Source organism: Zingiber officinale, chromosome 4A, assembly GCF_018446385.1.
Source record: "Zingiber officinale cultivar Zhangliang chromosome 4A, Zo_v1.1, whole genome shotgun sequence".
Classification (NCBI taxonomy): Eukaryota; Viridiplantae; Streptophyta; class Magnoliopsida; order Zingiberales; family Zingiberaceae; genus Zingiber; species Zingiber officinale.
Genome location: NC_055992.1, coordinates 130,747,187 through 130,766,486, shown reverse-complemented (window position 1 = coordinate 130,766,486; position 19,300 = coordinate 130,747,187). Strand labels below are relative to the sequence as shown.

Here is a 19,300-nt window from a genome sequence, read left to right as displayed (position 1 = left end):
ATTTTCAATCGAATTAATGAAATTTTTGTGTGACGTTGCTCTTATAGAGGATTGGATAAATTCTGAAGGGAGGATTTATCGTCCATTCAACGTCCGAATCTGATCATCGGATACATGCATATTCAGGGATACAGTACTTTCAGTAAAACTGTGAAATCACTTTCGATATTACAATCTTATTTAACTTTCAAAATATTTTGAACCTTTTAAAATAAGGAAAAATGGTTCAAAACTCCTTAATAACAAATTATCCTTCCACCTCGGTCAAAAAAAAAAAAAAAAAAAATATTCTCACTTTTTCCATGTAATTTTTTTTATACAATTTTGTAATGTATACTGATTTACTTAATTATTTTTTATAAGTATAAAAAATTCAAAAGGAGTATAATTTTTCTTAAATTAAGTATATTTAAATTAGAATTTAATATTTTCTATCAAATTGAGCATGATTTTTTCTTCACCTGACCAATCGATTGGGAGTTCATACCAATAGATTGACTTAAGCTGAATCAAATTCTTTTTAAATGATGATAAATTTAGGAAAAATTACGTTTCCTTTTAGACTTTTATATCTATAAAAATAAAGAAGATTAGGTAAATTAATATTCATTATATTTAGTTAGAGAGTGAGAATAAATATTTTATATAGCGATCAGGGTAAAGTTTAAACTGTGCTGAGGGATTTTTCTCCAATTTATTTTTAAAATAATGCTTTGCAAAAGCATCTCAAAAATAAAAATAAAAAATTAATTCACATCTATAATTTATTACACATACTAGAAAAAAAATTGGGGACGTTTTTTTTGCTAATAATAATTACAATGTAATTAATAATCTAATATTTTTGAAAATGGTTCTAAAATCGCTTTGTTTCTTCTGCTTTCCCGCTATGCGTACTGAAGAAGAAAAAGATCACCTGTTATGCTTCGCCTACCGAATACTGCTCTTGCCAACCATCGCAGTCCACGTGCCACCTTTGTTTCGTCTTCTGGAACCTATAAACCCTATCTCACCCGCTCTCGTTTCTTCTCTTCTCTTGTCGCCTCCGCTCCCCGCTCTCCTCCCCTACGTTCTATCCGGCAGTGGTTTTTGCCGTCTCCGGAAGGCAGCATCGTTCACCCGCCTCTCCGTTTCTTTGGGACCTTGCACGTCTTTCGGATACCTGAAGGAGGTATGGTATGAATTGTTCTTAATTTCCGACCACCCGGCTATACTTGCCAAATGTTCATCGAGCGCTGGTAAATCACAGTGATATCTGCTTCTGACCTCGAATACCCTCTAGGAATTACGGGATATAGCTCCATTCCCGACTTCCTGCTTTCCTTCTTCTCTTTTTCCCACCATGGGAGCAGACGTCGAGATGAACGAAGCAAGTTCTAAGCTTTTCGAGAGGGAGAAAGCTATATACAATAATCTGGTAACGGTTGATCCCTACATCTAGCCTATATTTTATGCTATTTTTGTTATTTTTTTTGTTTTTGTTTCATGTTGATCATTTGGTTCGGTTGCAGGACGAAAGGTTTGAGATCCACAAGGAGAAGTACAAAGGGCAGCAGTACAGCCACATATATTTCAGTCGGCTCCACCACATGAGGAATCTTCTTTACTCGCTCGTTCCCAATTGGAAGCCCAACCTTCCCGGTGATTTCCTGGATTTCTCTGGTGACTGTATAATTTCGGAGTGATGGGTTTGGATGTCTAACAGTTTTGATTGGATTTGAAATATTCTCTAAGTGTTTTATTTGCTAACATATGAGTGTAGAGTAGCATAACTAAAGCCTTAGTGTTCAAGTACATAGTGATGCTGTATTTATTTATTTTTGAATAACTGCATGGTTAGGTGTTGTAGATTCCAAATATTTATTTCAATTATAAAGCTTTCTGATGACTGGTCAATTTTGAATCAGCGAAAAATTTTCTTCTATCCTGTAAAATCATTTGCCTTTTCACCTCTATTTTAGCTACCTGAATACTTTTTAATGACAATTTTTTTTTTCCAAGTGTCTGCCATTCCACTATTGGCTTGATTCATCAAACTGCCCTTATGTTGAGGATCTTGTGTTAAATTTCTTTGAGTGATGCCTTGATATGTGAGCTCTATTGTGCAGCTGAAATACTCTGAAAATGCTATATTTTTTGAGTTTTTTAAATACTCAATCAAAGTTGATGTATGAAGAGAAGACTGTGACAGGGTTGAGATCTTTTGTTTTTTCGCTTCTTTAGGAAGATGGATACCTTTGTGTAAAGGAAACAGAAGGCAATTTCCTACAATACATTAATAAGGTGGAATGTATTTGAGATATTATTTGTTGTTGTTTAAACATTTGTCTTGTCTCAGATTATTTGTGCTGACATCCAATTAGTATGACTAGTCAATCTTAGTCATATGTGATTTTTGAATCGTTTGGAAAATCAGAATAAATAATTCTTCTTTGGTTCCTTATTGTATTTCAAGATCTCAATTACTAGAAAGCAAAATTAAAACTTTGGGTTCTTGTAAATAAGAAACTAAGAATTTTGTTAGGACTTACTGTTTGTATCTCATTCCTCTTTTCTCCTGCAGTTAAAACAATTTTGGGACTTGAAGAAGGGAAAGAGTGCATAATTGTTGGCACGATATACAAACACATGAAACTTAAGCCTTCTATACTTGATGAGTATTCCAAGGAGGTACACCTAAATCAACCATCCAGTGTTGAACCATGAAGGTGCATGTCTTTACTAGGACCAATCTTAACTTTCAACTCTCAATTTTGTTTACAGAGATCTAAAGTTCCTCTTGTGAAGCCTCACAATTTTGTGCACCCTGATGACCATCTTATTTTGGAAGATGAAAGTGGTAGGGTTACACTTACGGGTAGTTTGCTTGACCCTTCTGCTTTTGTAACAGGTGCAAACTGCATTATAATAGTTTTATTATTATTATTTTTTGATATATAGTGTGGTACATACATCTTGTAAAATTTATATGTAATTAGTTCATCATCAGTTTTCAGATAGTCAAAGGGAGTCCTTCGCACAGCATAATATTATCACTATCTCTCTCAGGTATTGTTGTTGCCCTTCATGGGAAGGAAACTAGTGAAGGTGATTTTTTTGTTGAAGATATGCTCGAAGCTGGGATACCTCCTCAAACTGAACTGCCACTTAGCTCAAGTACTGTTCTATTTTACCTTTCCTCAACATTATGTCTATATACAATAGCTAGTTAGTGTACTTATTAGGAAGGCCAGTGTGCTCATGTACAAGTTCTGATGGTAAAACAAATTCAAACTTCTTTAGCGAGAGAAGTCTATCTTCAAGCAATGGGAGCAATCAGAGATAGCTAATCTGATGTTTAAGGAGACCCTAGTTTGTGTACTTTAGTGAAATGAAATAATTGTTTGCACTGACTTCATCACATTTTATGTTTTGGTTATAATAAAGCCCTAGGCGACCCTTTTTAGTTGTTTGGAATTTGTAGGTGTTAAATTTTGCAACTGATAAATATTTTAAATACCAATATAGTTTTTTTTGAATATTTAATATTGATCACATATGCCTCTGCGTAATGCATATATGTCATGCAGTGAATTGACCACAAACATCTGCAACAATAAAACTTTTGAATCACATGGAGATTCCTATTCACAATTTTTTTTCTTGTCCAAAGATATATCTATTTTTCTTCAAACCAAAAAAAGATATTTCCATGTTCCTTTTATCTGCTTATTGTGATGTTACATGATCAATGAATAGTTGTGTCTAAAAGAATAATATTTTTTCTCAGTTCAGTGTATCAAGAACGTGACTTATGTTTCACCTTTGCAACTCGGGATCTTAGGTTGTCTCATCATTCTTGCAGGAGAAGACAAGTATGTTGTTTTTGTATCTGGATTGAGTATTGGAAGCAGCATATTTAATCCACTTCAATTCCAACTTCTTGTTGACCATATTACGGGTCATTTAGGTGATAGAAATGTACGTTCTATCTTTCGCTGGGTCATTGGAGGGAGACCAATGTTTGAGTTTATTTATGCTTCTGCGTACAACAGGAACAAAGCATTGCATCGCAAATAGTCCACGTTGTTGTTGCTGGAAATTCAGTACAAATTCCACAAGTACTTCTTAGTGGTCATGTAATTCTCTAAGGTTTTTCCTACTGATTTATATACTTTTAAGGATAGGTTCTTTGTTTGCATCCAGGGCTTCTTTGTGCTGGTTCATGTAATTTTTTCTCAAGGTTTATAAGGATTATTACCTTTCTTTTGTATACATGTGAGACCAGACAATTGCTCCCAGGGATCAGTCTACCTTAACAGAACCAATAAAGGAGCTAGATATTTTACTGAATCAGGTATGCACTTTCAACCCCGTCAACTTACACCTTGAGAAACATTTTAACAAATCAGATTATGAAAGAAGAAACCTTGTGGTTAAGAGTTTTCTATAAAATTCATTTTCTTCTCTTTTAGAGGATAATTTGTTTTATATCATGCACATGACATAGTGAACAACAAACTTTTCCATTCACTTGCCTATTTTGGGTTTGCAGCTTGTTGCAGCTATGCCTGTTGATATAATGCCAGGACCCAATGATCCGGCAAACTTTTCCTTACCTCAACAGGTGATTGTCTACTTTCCTATTCTCATACCGACCAGTGATCTTGCCTTCTAACCAGCATGTGTTCGTTCAACAAAACTCATCTATTGGTAGTGACTTTCTTTAATAATCAATTTTTTATATGTATTCATTTGTGCTCTTTAAGCCAGCCTCTAAACAGATGCTTGTTTCCTGGAGCATCTGCATATAACACATTTATGTCATGCACAAATCCTCATCAGTTTGAGTTGGATGACATTCTGTGAGCACTTAACAAACTTGTAATCTACTTTTTTTTCCTTGTGTAATTACAAGTTTTAACAGGGTGACTGATTAATAGGTTTCTTGGAACATCTGGCCAGAATATAGATGATTTGTTCAAATATTCTGAGGCTAAAAACAGACTTGAATTTTTGGAGAAGACATTGAAATGGAGGCACCTTGTACCGACAGCTCCAAACACTGTTGGTAATGTTCACTTGTCTAGATGAGTAGCATGTCATAACTTCATTGATCTATCTATTTTGGTTTGTTCTGTTGGTAACACTTCTTGTCATTTTCCCATATTTAGGATGTTATCCTTTCACCGATAGAGATCCTTTCCTCATTGAAAGTTGTCCACATGTGTACTTTATTGGTAATCAGGATAAATACGAAACCACATTAGTACAAGGTAAAAATCATTGCTACAATTTTGTTTTCAATATGCCTGATTTATATTTGTCACATTTTGATTTGTTTGCAGGGCCTGAGAAGCAGTTAGTGAGGCTCATTTGTATCCCAAAATTTTGTGAGACTGGCAATGCTGTTGTGGTATGTTTTGTTTTAGCTAATTTCTTGGATTGTAGTTTAGATATTAAACATGCATGGTATCCAAAAGAGAAATGAGCTTGTTTGCAAATACCTATTATTATATTTGTAGATTAATATGAAACATAAACGATGCTGAGTGGTTTTTTGGATAAAGGGATAGGAAATCATGAAATTTAGTATGAAAGGATTGAAATGCATATAAGGAGACATGAAGGGTGAGAGACTCCTGCTACAAAGGATAAAATGGAACACACCTAGCTGTATCTAATATTCCAAAATCAGCCCAGCCCGATAACATTTCATAATAGGAGACTCCATTGATCAAATAGTCTGTTAATTTGTTTTTTTTTTAATTCCTAACTGTCCAAATTGTCCCAGAGCTTCAGATAGTCAATTTTGGATTCTCTTACCTAGCCATTTCAAGATGTATCTGACGAATTTTAGCAAATGATAGGAAACAATTTTCTATGCACAACCTGATTATTGTGGCATATAAGCATTCTCAAAAACTTTTAAGGTTCGTAGGTTCCCTCGTGCTAGTAACATTCTAACCATTGATACTATGCAATGAACATTCATCAGCTCAACCTGTAGTCTCTTTTAAGTTCTGCTGCCAAACTTTTTTCTAACAAGAATGAATTGCTGAGTTTAGGTTCCACTAGTAAGTTCAATTGACATAGTACTTGTCTATTCTTGCTCATGTATCTTATCTATTAGGGAGTCCTGCCTTTGCAATTTTACCGCAAGGATAATGTTGAAGATAGGACAGATGCTAAGATAGCCAAAAAAACGTCAACACGTAACTAATTACCTAACCTGCTTCATTGAAAACTTAATTTTTGAATATCAGCCAACCACATGATGTTACTTCTATATTTCATGCATTTACATCAACTAGCTCATCCCTATCTGCTGCTTTAATTGCTGATCCACAGCTTAATCTGAGGAATCTAGAGTGCCACACCCTCAGTTTCCCAACTAGCTTGGATTTGTAACCTGGCATTCCAGACCTTCGAATCGCTGCTAAGTTAATTTGACTTTCGACACCAAATAGCTGATGGGACTATGTTGTTTTCTTTCTTGCCATGCTCCGATATTGACTCAGTATGGTTGTTTCAAGTGTAGACTGTGTTCTATCTTGTATCAACTGCATCTGAATTTTTTTGAAGTTTTTGGTCTTTTGCAAATGTATCAGTTTCTTAGTTTTGTTTGAAGACTTTTTCTTGAGGAAATTAAACTCTTTTTTAATGTACATCCAATGCTTTATTGCAAATTCTCATCCCTTACACTTCAATTGCCATCGTAAATTCCCTGTCCCTATCTCTCATCTACATACTAGAACTTTGAATTCAACTGTGGACTTCAAAGACGACACTTACAAATGCCTTATGCTCAGTCACTCTAGATAGTACTTCTAGCTACCCTCTCTTTGTCTACGACTATAATCACAAGGTTATACGAGAAGATACATCTTCGAGCTATTATCAATACAAGCAGCTGTGAAATGCCGGCATCCAAAATCCCGGTCCATTCGACTCACTCTCGAGTGGAGGGATGGAAGAAACAGGAACCAAGCAAAGCCCTTTGCTCCTCAGCTCATACGCCTCTGACTCCACCGTCGTCTCCATCTCTCCGTCCCACGAACTATCCTGCCCCTAAAAACACATAAACTATTAATTTTTTTTTTTTACAAAAATAAAACTGTTTCTTATTGACAATTTGATTGTTCTATCTATACCTTGATGGCACTCGACCTCAAGTATGGATCACTCAGCAGCTGCATTGCCATGGCAGACAATAAAAATAAATGAAACAAAATTATTCACAAATATTTATTATTATTATTTTACACAAAATTAGGCTTTGCAATATTATGATATTTGCAGTTCTTACCTGCACTTGCTCCTGTAAAATTCTGATGTAAGTTATGGTTTCCATCAAAACTGAAGCTTGATCTGTCTGCCAGAAATAAAATGCCATAAAACAAATTAACATTAATCGGACTATAGATTTTGTCGATATCTATTTATCGATTCTTTTTTTGTAAAAGATTAAAAAAAAATTATACCTTTCCAAACGGTGAGACAATTTGCTGGAGAGCACTAATCTTCTCTGCTATCTTTGCTTTAGGCACCTGCATCTGTTTGAAATTTGCTTAAAACCGAATCCGCAAACGAAAAAAAAAAAATGATCAAATCTATAAACACAAACAAAATCCCAACCTTTTGAGATGAAACTGATGAGCTACCACACTTGGACTTCTTGAGTGATTCAGCAGTCTCTTCACTTCTCTTCTTCTTTCCTTGGCCACTTCTCGCCGTCGATCGCTTAGCGTCTGAGCATCCATCGAAGGGAATCCCGTCGGATAAACTCCATGGAGCGTTGGCCTCATGGAAGAAGCAGCCACTCGTGGAAGCTTTTTGATCATGGCATGGAACTGGAGGAGCAATGAACCAGCTGAGGGAGGAATTAGGGTTCAGATTTAACTCCCAGTTGCTGTCCATTTTCTTCAAGTAGTCGAAGGCTGTTGTGGGCTCGAACACACCACGGACATCATCACTTGGGGAGCCATAAGCAAAGATAGCTTCACGTCGTTAATCGATCTAAAATAGTTAGAGATAAATATGACTTGGAACACTTACACTAGAACTTGGTTCCAGAGATGATTCTCGGCTACTGGCTTTGTAGGGAGGTCAGCAGAGGAGTCGTCCATGCTGGGCTCGTCGTACGAGGACGGCGAGGATATTAAGTTAGCGACGACAACGGGGCCGCAGGGAGGTGGCGGCGGCGGCGGCGGCTGCCACTGGTAGCTCCAAGAGGAAGAGGAGACGGGCGGCGGCCACCAGCTGCTAGAGGGTAGCAGAGGCGACGAGCTGGCGATGGAGGCCTCGATGCCTTCATGAAAGATGGAATGCATGACGGCGAAGGGAGGGAGCAGAGGCTTGTGGGTTTATGAGAGGGAGGGAGAGAAGTAATATACTGCCTAGCTAGAGCTGTGGCATGGTGCAACTTCTGAATATTTTAAGGAGGAGAGCTTTAGCCCAATATTAAATTATGATATTATGATCTTGTTGTCACATCTTTGAATGTTGAAAATAATCTTAGTAATGTTATAAATTTGCTTTATAAAAACAAAAGACTTCAGTTTTTGGTAATTCAACTATTCAATCTTTACATATTCAATTAATTTTAAAGTTAACGAAAGTTTTTCATCGATCACAATAATAATCAGAAAACACACAAATTTTGACGAATAGTCCAACATCATAAGTTTTAAAAAGCTCGTCCCATCTCTTATAATCATACCATAGTGATTTCATTGGATTCAATTAATTATTTAGATCATGGAATATCATAAATATGAATCCATATTATTGAATTTCCTATTATTATTTCTAATATAAAATAAGTTAATCATCCAATTTGATATCTCTTTGAAGTAAAATAGTTATCTTGTTCTTCTATTAAACAAGAATTTTGGTCTTCTGAAATAATAGATTCAATATAATCCAACTCCTTTCCTAAAATTTTATATTGACGGAAGTTTGTGTATCGGATTATTTTATAATTGAATGGAATTAATTAATTGAATTGTGGTGATCTGACTCCTGCAATAATTAATTGTAGACTTATTTTTTCTTGATATTGAATTGTGAACCGACAATGATATATTACATAATTTAACTTTGCTAGGAGATAACACTAAATTTTAGTAGATAAAAGGCAAGTGTTCCTTCACCAAACCAATTAGAAGATCTTTAATTGCCTCCTTTATGATCAGCTTATTAAACTATGGAGCATGCAAATTCCAACACTCATTCTAATTCCTTTAGCAAAATAAACAATTTTTTTTCATGCAACGGCATCAAACGTTTCCTATTATTATTTTTGCCAATTAAAAACATCAATCACAAATTAAGCACTAAGGGTCAACTTTTTCTTAACATCATGATGATGACAATGAGAGCTTATTACTTATTAGAATATCATATGCTAAAAACAAAAGACAAAAGCACTATGGAGAAGATTGATTTGTGAATGGGTGCTGAATGTCAATTGTGCAATTAATTAATGTTTCAATTTTGATCGATTACAAATTTTCAGCTCAAGTCTCTGTTACCCACTCAATGACAAACTTGACAGAAAGAAAACATAGTTGTTATGGTATAATCCAACAAAATCTCAGCAAGAATCTAGTTCTAATCATTCATAATATTAAGTCACTGATGTAAGACATAGCAGCAAAAAATTTCCTCACACGATAATTGATAACCATCGAGGGAGCAAAGCTTAGTGCAAAATTCTCTACTTGACATTTTCCCTTATTCGCTGGGGCTCTGAGAATCTCAAGAACCCTAGCCCATGTCCCCTACCAGACCAACCAACATGACTCATTCATTTCCCTTCATCAACAAAGTAAGATACATGTTTAAAGATGCAGACAAAGATTAAAGCTTTTACTTGTTTCCATAAAAAAATGCCAAACAGAAACATATAAAGCTGAAAACTGTATCACAATACGAAGAGAAATTGTTTATGGGGGCTAACCTTATTAGCTTTCTTCTTCCTCTGCCATGCTTCTTTCTGAGAGGTTGGCTTTAAAAAAATTGGCCTAGACAGTGAGTGGTTTTGCTAGGGTATCACGCCTAGGCAGCACAATGGCATCTACTCCCACTAGTACTCACCAGTGTGCTGAATTCATCGAAAGAAGAAAAAGACAGGCTAAGTTTATTTGCCTATATTAGTTTATGCACCTTAATTAGGCCCTGCAGAGACATTCCACAACAAATAAATTAACATAAAGAATGCATGATGTTGATACCATGCCCCTTTCTGGAGATAGATGCCTAACAGTGTTAGTGACAGTGCAGAATGCAATATTATTTAGTTTTGAGTTTTAGAAAATTATAGCTTAAGCTCATTAGTAAATTATAATCATTAGTAGAGATCCTTCAGACACAGGTTGCATAATGTAGCCTTTTTTTTACAGGTAGGAGGATCCCCTGGCAATAAGCATGCAAGACCTTCCAAACTGGAAAAGCTAGAGTACACACAAAAGAAAGAAAGAAAGAATTTTTTTACTTAATACCTGCTCACCCTGCTTTCAGGACTATGGAACTTTTCTCCAATCACTTATGCCACTGGAAAAGAAAAAAAAAATAATAGGGGGAGAGTTATTTATGTTTGCAATCCTATCTTTTTCAAGAGAAACCCAAGTTGAAATGTAAGGTCTGCCCACTTCTCACTGAGGTTGGTAGGAGTGGACTCTATGTAGGTTTGATGGTGACAAGAAATGTAAGGTCTGCTGATGATACTTTTGATAATGAATGACTAAAGTACAGGAGCAAAACTGAAGTTAAAATAATGGAATTTACATGAAGCACTGGGATCCTCCATACAAATTACCAGTGTATGCTTAGTTCTTACTATCATTCATAAATGACTAACTTTACACCAAGTCTAATACAAGCACAAATGCACAATTTTGCCTTCAAAGGGATCATAGATTGCAAGAACAAATCAGACTGTTGAAAGAAGTTTTTTTTTTTTCCATACATTATACTATAGAGAGGCTATATTACTACATGATGATATTAAGAGACAAAAAATAGGAGACCTGATCACATACACGAGTCTTTTGAGGCCCCAGTCCCATCAGTTCTTCATCTTTTGAAAGAAATGCTTCTTATATTTATAATGATCTTGGTGGGGTTAGTTGTGCAGTTCAATTCCAACCATGTAAAACATCTAAAAAAATTGTAATGAGTTTGGCAAGTTTCTCAGTAGATGAACACGCAGAAATTCATTTCAATGTAAATTTTCATGCATAGTCCACAGAAAACAAATTATCAAACTGAATGACTCAGGAATTTGGAGATGATAAGAATTAGTTAAATGACACATAGAACTTAGTGATCTGTTTATGACCAAAGTTTCACAAAACCTCTTGATTGAAGATTACTCTGCATTACAAAAAGTATGGCAAGATTCTGTTCTGTCTGTTGCTTGGAAGGTTGCCAAATGCATATGAAATTACAGCAAAAGAATTTAACTGTTGACAGTCAAAGTTTTGCATCTCAGTCTTCTTCACTAAATCCTTGTGTGTTCATATTCCAGTTGTATGATAAGGTTCTGCTCTTTGTTCATAGTCTGTCTTCAGCCAATTGCATACCGACTAATTAACAATTTGCCATAAGAACATAATCAATAACAACTGGTCCTGGCACCTGCACGTTGGGTGACTGCAGCAGAAATAGATACAAGTTGTAATTAAAAAACTTGCATCTTGAAGATCAAAATGTCATTTATGATCCAAAATTTCTGGATACATAATAGTTTAAATTACAAGGTCTCCAGCTTCAACTAAAGCCCTGCCTGATAAAGATGAATAAATATTTGAACCATTGAGAGAGAACCTAAATGTCGATTTTTCTGTGAATACTCCAACATAGAAGAAATCCAACTGCAAAAACGCGCACTGTTGTGATAATGCTACTTACGAGAGTGCTTCCTAGCATCTGTAAATCAACCATTAGTTGGCCATGAAAATAAGAGGAAATTTGGAAGGTTTGTAACGAGTTGCGAAAAGGTCAAATTTCTCATAAGATCCAATTGTGTAGAATGGTTTTGCGGCTAGTTTACAAGATAAAAATTGAAAGCATCGATCGAAATAAAAATACAACCCACAAAATAATGTATTAAGATTGCTTGAATAATAAATTCAGAAGGTCAGAAGAGCATCCACTGTTATGCTCCTTTTTTGCCTTATAACTTATTTGATTGCTTTAGCAGGGAAATCATATTAAAAGGTATTAGGAAATCAGGAACATTTTAATGACAGTACATTTTAAGGACATCATGTGCATTCCTCCCTCTACAAGTACAAATCATCTCACACCAATTTGTGATTCGTTTAGTTATTTTTTAGATTTTCTTTTGAAGATGTAGTAAAATCCTTAATATATTTTGCAGTCAAATTGAAGGCAAAAACTGTTTTGGTTGGTATGAACAAATTTACCGTTTCACATTTTGACCACTACATAAAATTTACTTGAAATTGTGATACCAAAGAGAGCTTCAGTCGATCTACTGGTTTTTGTGATGAGGTAAGTTAATTTCTTTTTTGTTTTTCCTTTTGTGTCTGCCTTCTTTTGGATTTTCCTCTCCTCATGTTGACATGCTCAACACAACACCACTGACACTATCTGGCTCCGATTAGAGACTAAAATTTAGGCATAGGCATAGAATATATTTTCAAAATTAAACTGTCGGTACCATCGGTTCTTCCCTAATCCTATTTCAAAAATACTGATCACTAGTAATTAAAACTGCATGGACATTCCCTGATTCTCGAGCTATCTTGGTCGCAAGGTCTAAAATAGGGGCCCCTTCAAGGCACCACAATTATGATTTGAGTAAACTTAGAGAGAAAAAGGAAAAGCAGGAGGAAAAACCATGCATAAGAACAATCTGTGGGTGGGGTCACTCTTAGGAGAAGCCATGATTGCAGTTTGCTCATAGAGCAGGCTGGAAAATGTGTTTGATCGATTGATCATGTGGTCATCCTATGCTCTCTTCCTAAAGAGAAGTCCCTTTCAGTGTTTTGTCTTGTATAGACACCCCTCACTAACATGAAGGGAATAGTAATTTAGAGGATACTCATTTATTATATACTAATATGGATCAAACCCTATGTTTTAAGTAAAGTTGAATCAAATGAATGTATGTGAGGACCAGCCGTCATTTTACAGATGATCCTGTCTGAAATCGGAGAAGGTGGTGCGCTAGGTAGGTAGCTTCGTTGTTGACCGTGAAAAGACTTTTGTACCGAGAATAGGAGGTGTCGAACGATCCTGCTTGTCAAAAAAGAATGTGGAGGTAAGAAAACGTCGGTAGCCGGGCTAGGGAGGGGTTCCCGAAGTAGACACTCCGACGTTCAAGTCAGTTAAGTGATCGGGATGAAACAGAATGTAGTGAACAATAGAAAGCAACAATAAGCTCTAAGTGCGTAATGTCGCGTAGCGTAGCTTACCTGCACCTTTAGGAGGAGATCCCTTATATAGTGTCAATTTTCCTTTATGCTCGAATATTGATGCATTTTCAAAAAAGGACCGATCATTCTGACACTCTAACATCTTTCTAAAAATAGACCCACCACCTTTGCGCTTTGCAGGGTGGATCCATCGTAAAGACTCCATAGTGAATATTCATGTGATTCTCTGACAACCATTACACAAAACGCCAAAAAGGAATATTAGGTCATTGGGTTTATGGACCCTTAATATGCTCTAATGGTAAGCCAGTTGAGTCGCCTCTATCGCCTGATCGGACCTCGTTGCGTACATGGTCGAGTCGGTTAAAGAAGGATGATCCTCTCGAGGACTCAGCCTTCGCTCGGCCTCTCTGCTCGGCCAAAGAGCCCGACCGGGGTGTGTGCTTAGTATGTCCGATAGGCCTGATAGGCCAAACCACTCGGCCGAGACACGTGCCCATGTTAACCCCATGTGGCCCAGCGGGCTTAGCTCCAAATGACACTGAAACAACTCAAGGTTTCATCGACCCTGAGGGACTCAAGATCCGATCGGACCAAAGGTCCGATAGACTAGACCACTTGGTCGAAACATGTGATCATGTTGGTCCCGAGTGTTGACCGTTCCTTGACTTTGATCGCCACATCAACCAATTTAATTAACTTTGTCCCCGACTTCAGGGGTCCATCTTATTCACCGTATCAACGGCTAATCATGAGCTTATGCCAAGATTAGACAAGAGCAATTGACCCGACCCATGACTTTGCCATGTCGACAAGAAGTTGATGCCCCAAAGTATCAAAAGTCTTTGGTGAGAGCAGTGACTAGCTAGGATTGAATAAAGGTGCATATCAGATTGATAATGCTAGAATAATATCAAAGGAGTTGACACGTCTCTAATAACAGATATCATATGGCTAGCTTATGTCACCTCAAACTTATAGATACTTCCCCATATAGAGAAAAAACAACAACCTTTTTTACTCTGCCACAATTGATCTAGTGGCAATATCATACTGAATATATATATATATATATATATATATATATATATATATTTTGATACGAATAAAGTTTAATCTGTTTAGTGGCTCAAGAAATTCTAATTACAGGATGGCAGAATCAGTTGATTATTTATGTGCTGGAACAAAATTTGCTTGTAGCACTTGGAGACAGGAAAGAAAAAATGGGTGCAAAAAAAGTCAAAACGCTGAGAAAGTGGGGGTATCACAATAATTCAGCAACAGATCAAGGATTAATTTCTCCTAACATCATGGTCAGTTTGAAATAGATGCTCCACATAAGTAATGAGCATGTTAAGTTACAGTCTCATTTTACAGGTCATCCGAGTTAGTATGTGGTAAGATACTTGCTATATGAGGTTACAGGATCGAAACTCAAGGTAGTTGAGGCGTAAATCTCCGGTCCCTATGTAACTCACCCCACTTGCCACATGCTCGCTCAGGATGCTGTGATTTACCTCCCTCGTGATGACCTTGGGTCGGGTGCGGCGGGAGCACTGGGGGCTAGCGATTTCGCCTTTTGCCACATGTTAAGCTACAGTCTGTCCCCTCGGATGGGTCTAGTAGTTAGCGCATAAGGTGTTGCCACAATGAGGTATGAGATTCGAATCTCGGCAAAGCCGAGATAAATACCTCCCTTATGTGATAGTCACTATTCCAAAGGCTAGTAGCCACCCGTGATTTACCTCCTCCGTGTTGGCCTTGGGACGGGTTGGCGAGGGCGCTAGGGGCGAGCGTATTCGCCTTTTGCCATAATGTTAAGCTACAGTCTCGTCCCCTCGGATGGGTCTAGTGGCTAGCGCATGAGGTATTGCTACAATAAGGTCTGGGGTTCGAATCTCAACAAAGTCGAGGTAAATACCTCCCTTATGTGCTAGTCACTATTCTAAAGGCTAGTAGCCACCCGTGATTTACCTCCTCTGTGTTGGCCTTGGAATGGGTTGGCGGGGGCGCTGGGGGCGAACGTATTCATCTTTTGCCACAATGTTAAGTTACAGTCTCGTCCTCTCGGATGGGTCTAGTGGCTAGCGCATGAGGTGTTGCCACAATGAGGTTTAGGGTTCGAATCTCGGCAAAACCGAGGTAAATACCTCTCTTATGTGCTAGTCACTATTCCAAAGGCTAGTAGCCGTCCATGATTTACCTCCTCTGTATTGACCTTGGGACGGATTGATGGGGACGCTGGGGGCAAACGTATTCACCTTTTGCCACGATGTTAAACTAAGTCTCATCTAACAAATAACATATCATTTATTTCTTAGTGGAAGTCAAATTGCTAAACCTCTTTACAGACTACAAACTAAGGATGGAAAAGTACAACATTTGCCTCAGGCATTACTGTCTAAACAACCTTTTAAGAGCGGAATGAAGATTCATTGTCCTTGTCTCCATTCCCTCAGTCTAACGTTACCAATCTAGAAGATAATCGCATTGAAACTGCTGAAACTTTATCCAAACCATGAAGAAAACCGAGAAGAACGCTAGCATCACTGGCTGCTGAGTATTCAACAGAGCGCCTAAAATCCAACCTAAACATCAGAAACAGTGACCTAAACGCACGCCTAAAATCCAAGAAATGAAGCTTCTCACTCTAGAGAGCAAGGAGAATGTTGAATTTTATTTTAAATTCAAACTATTTTTTTTTATAATGTTTTTAGTTTCACATTGCTAAGTGGAGAAGTTTGGAAGAACTTATATAGGAAGTCCTTCCATCCTTATTTAGCAATGATAAGAAGACCTACACGCATGCACGGGTCAAGTCCAAATAGCCGGAAATCTATAAACCGGGCGTCACGTGCGCGATTAACGCGCGCAGGGGGTGTAAATCCCCAGCCCGTAGGCCTTGCGCTCACGGGGCCCGACACCAGAGTTGGGACTTGCAGCACCTCGGTAATAAATTCTCTAAGGATAATCAACCGGATAATTATATTCTAAATTCTATTTCTTTATTTATCTGTCTATTGCATGTTATTTTTTTTGTGAAGATTGCTTCTAGCCAATGTCAAATTCAATCTTTTATAACAAAATTGGCACACCTGATGATAACCTAAAAAAACCGTATATTTATCGCCAGACGCCCAAGGATTGAAGAGTAATCGATGCCTAAGCACCGCCAAATGCCCTTTCGAATCCCCACAAAACAGATCGAGAAGACGAGCACAGTCTGTTCAAAAGTCCTCATTTTATATCGGGATTTAGGAAGCCGCGACGACGGGATATCGGCAGCCGTCCGGTGAAGAACGATAAACAGGATTGGACGGTTGAGATTGAGTTAGTTAGTTGGGCGTGAACTAGAGTAATTAGAGATAGTTATTGCATTAATCGAAACACAACAATGGCACACCGAATCTATCTTGTCTAAATTCTGTCACGTATTAGTTAAGAAGCTAATCCATTGATACAGTTGAATGGACCAAATAAATAATTTATAAAAAGCAGGTTGCATTTCCCAAATAATCATATTCGACACAATTATTAAATTATTGGTGAAGCTGATTATGACAATCAATGGTGCTTTTTGAATTCACTTAGTTGGGCAGAATATAAGGTCGGATTAGTGCCAAATCTCGATAAACGATATTAAAAAAAAACATTTATAATGTGCTGAAAACGACACTTGAGCAGCAAAAATCACACAATTTCATAATGTTTTTTGTGCTTTAAATCTGAAGACCTTTTATTTCTCTCCACATTTAATGTCAATTTTTGAAGCTATATCATGAACTAATTTCAAGTCTTTTGGCTGGCTCTCAGTTCACATCTTCACATTGTCCATACAATTCAATTCCTCATGTATCACATTTTTTTTAGTCAGATATTATGAAAAAAAAAAATATTCGGCCAAAAATAGAAAGAGGGTTCATTTTTGGACGTTCGCTTCAATAAAATAACATAAATACACTCCTATATACTATTCACTTCGGACACGCATTCACTATTCACTATCTAAATTCTAGATCCCATTGAGTACTTATGGTGTAACAGTTAGTATTTCAATACTGCTATAATATAATTTTTTTTAAAATTAAAATTATTCATAACTTTCAAAAAAATTTAAACGATATTTTTTAAGTTTGAAACCTAGCCATTACGGGTTTCACCACATAAGTAATTATAGATATCTGAATGAGTTTCGATTTGATATATTATACATCCCATAGTTCAACCCTAGTCAAAAGTTATGATTTCTTAAAATTAAGGGTTTAATATTTTATGTTGTACCAATTAAAGTTTCGTAACTGTTATAATTGATCTACAATGCAGTTTTAGCAGTTACGATTTTATAGTTGCTACAACGTAACGTATATGAATATTAAACTACAAATTTTGAGAGATTATAACTTTGACTTGGTTGAATAACTAGACGTACAATATATTAAATTGAATTCGTTTAGAGATCTACAACTAGTTATGAGGTGAAACTTGTAACGATCTAATTTCATATTGAAAAAATGTTGTTTAAGTATTCTTCGAAGGCTTTGAATAATTTGAGTCTTAATTTTTTTTCATATTATAATAGCTATGAAACAATATTTGTTATAACTCTGTAGTAGTTACCGTGTAGTAGCTAAGAAATCAATTTCATGGATGTGTAGTAGCTACCGTGAAGTAGCTAAGAAATCGATTTCATGGCTGCTACAAATACACTTGACCAGTTCAAAATTTAAGTGGGAAATATAGATAAGATAATAATGAGAATAATGCTAGAGAATAATTTGTTTCATTTTAAAGGAGGTGAGATGTCCTTTTGATAAAAAATTAAAATGGAACTACTAAGTAGTTTCTACACGGTATACATTTTAAATTTTAAACTCACCCTAAATATGTTGTAGCAGTTACTGGATAGCTTCTATATGTTGGAACCCCAATGTTAGTTTTTGGTGTGATTAACAAGTTAAGTTAGGTTCTGTTGTTTTCTAACCTTGTGTCTAAGTGTGTAGGAGCTTAGGAGCACAGGTACTCGAGCGGAAGACGCAGCTAGCGAGAAGGACGGCACGCGGTGCGTCCGAGGGACGAGGTGCTGCGGAAGAGTACACCGGCGGACGAGAAGGAAGTGCGCGCGATGGTTCCGAGGTACGAAAGCCGGAGCGGAAGATTGCTCAGGGAGCAAGAGACGCAGCTAGCACGAAGGTTGGCACGGGGTGCAATCAAGGGACGAAGTCTGCGGATGAGTACGCTGGTGGACGAGAAGGGACACGCGGCAATTCCGAGGGACGAGAAGCCGGAGGGAAGCACGCTCGAGAAGACCGGAAGATGGGCTCGGGTGAGCCCTATTCCGGATGTCAGAGATCACCCAATCAAGCGGATCCGGAGCAGAAGACCCGGACCGAGACGGGGACTTAACGGAGAAGTGGTCCCGGACAAAAAGTCAACCGCAGTTGACTTTTTGCTCCGGGGCGCCCGGAACCAATCCGGGCGCCCGGAGCTGTCCGGGGCGCCCGGACCCTGATTTTGACCAAGATCGCGATTTACGCGATCTGAACGTTGGGGGATAAAACTTTATCCCCCCCAGGGCGCCCGGAACCCTTCCAGGCGCCCCGACCAAGGCTATAAATATAGCCTTGGTCCAGAAGCTCTTCATCAGTTCAGAAATTGTAAACAACACTTGTGTGCTTCCACTGTTTAGTTTAGCTTCTGTCTTTCTGTGCTTACACTGCTGTAAACGAGGCTTCTTCGCCTGAAGGAGCTCTTAGTGCGATCTTCATCCTTGGATTAACAACCTCCCCGGTTGTAACCAAGTCAAATTCGGTGCCTCGTTTTTATGCTTTATTTTCTGTTTAATCTATTTTTTATGTGTTAGCTTAATCGTACGAGAAAGGGTTGTGTTTGATTTTTCAGGGCTATTCAACCCC

The 19,300-nt window shown here is 37.3% G+C and overlaps 2 protein-coding genes across 6 annotated transcripts; one reads left to right on the top strand and one right to left on the bottom strand.

The window, feature by feature from the left end:
- The first annotated feature begins 1,034 nt into the window (after window positions 1-1,034).
- Window positions 1,035-6,668, top strand: LOC121971220 (DNA polymerase delta small subunit-like). 4 transcript variants are annotated; one of them, XM_042522375.1, is made up of 15 exons: window positions 1,035-1,171; window positions 1,283-1,417; window positions 1,512-1,641; window positions 2,564-2,670; window positions 2,764-2,890; window positions 3,049-3,156; window positions 3,770-3,960; window positions 4,035-4,118; window positions 4,268-4,336; window positions 4,535-4,606; window positions 4,753-4,844; window positions 4,923-5,050; window positions 5,154-5,255; window positions 5,328-5,395; window positions 6,331-6,668. In XM_042522375.1, exons 2-15 carry the CDS (start codon window positions 1,343-1,345, stop codon window positions 6,388-6,390), a joined length of 1,413 nt encoding a protein of 470 aa, XP_042378309.1. In that variant the 5' UTR covers window positions 1,035-1,171; window positions 1,283-1,342; the 3' UTR covers window positions 6,391-6,668. The 4 variants fall into 4 exon arrangements, with proteins under 4 accessions (XP_042378309.1, XP_042378310.1, XP_042378311.1 ...); XM_042522376.1 differs by having other exon boundaries at window positions 1,250-1,417; XM_042522377.1 differs by having other exon boundaries at window positions 1,035-1,176; window positions 3,845-3,960.
- Window positions 6,636-8,351, bottom strand: LOC121971221 (transcription factor bHLH113-like). Of its 2 annotated transcripts, none has more exons than XM_042522379.1 (6): window positions 8,038-8,351; window positions 7,618-7,954; window positions 7,464-7,529; window positions 7,289-7,354; window positions 7,134-7,172; window positions 6,636-7,050 (listed from the first exon to the last, which is right to left on the bottom strand). In XM_042522379.1, exons 1-6 carry the CDS (start codon window positions 8,310-8,312, stop codon window positions 6,880-6,882), a joined length of 954 nt encoding a protein of 317 aa, XP_042378313.1. In that variant the 5' UTR covers window positions 8,313-8,351; the 3' UTR covers window positions 6,636-6,879. The 2 variants fall into 2 exon arrangements, with proteins under 2 accessions (XP_042378313.1, XP_042378312.1); XM_042522378.1 differs by having other exon boundaries at window positions 7,464-7,535; window positions 8,038-8,350.
- Window positions 8,352-19,300: the final 10,949 nt, after the last annotated feature.

Excerpts from the sequence above, each read along its gene's own strand:
- LOC121971221 (XM_042522378.1), bottom strand. The coding sequence starts at position 8,312 with ATGCATTCCATCTTTCATGAAGGCATCGAGGCCTCCATCGCCAGCTCG. Across the intron at positions 7,955-8,037 it reads CTCTGGAACCAAGTTCTAGT|TGATGATGTCCGTGGTGTGT; the intron begins GTAAGTGTTCCA and ends TGGCTCCCCAAG. Across the intron at positions 7,051-7,133 it reads TGAGGTCGAGTGCCATCAAG|GGGCAGGATAGTTCGTGGGA; the intron begins GTATAGATAGAA and ends ATGTGTTTTTAG.
- LOC121971220 (XM_042522374.1), top strand. Across the intron at positions 1,642-2,563 it reads TTGGAAGCCCAACCTTCCCG|TTAAAACAATTTTGGGACTT; the intron begins GTGATTTCCTGG and ends TTTCTCCTGCAG. Across the intron at positions 2,671-2,763 it reads TTGATGAGTATTCCAAGGAG|AGATCTAAAGTTCCTCTTGT; the intron begins GTACACCTAAAT and ends TTTTGTTTACAG.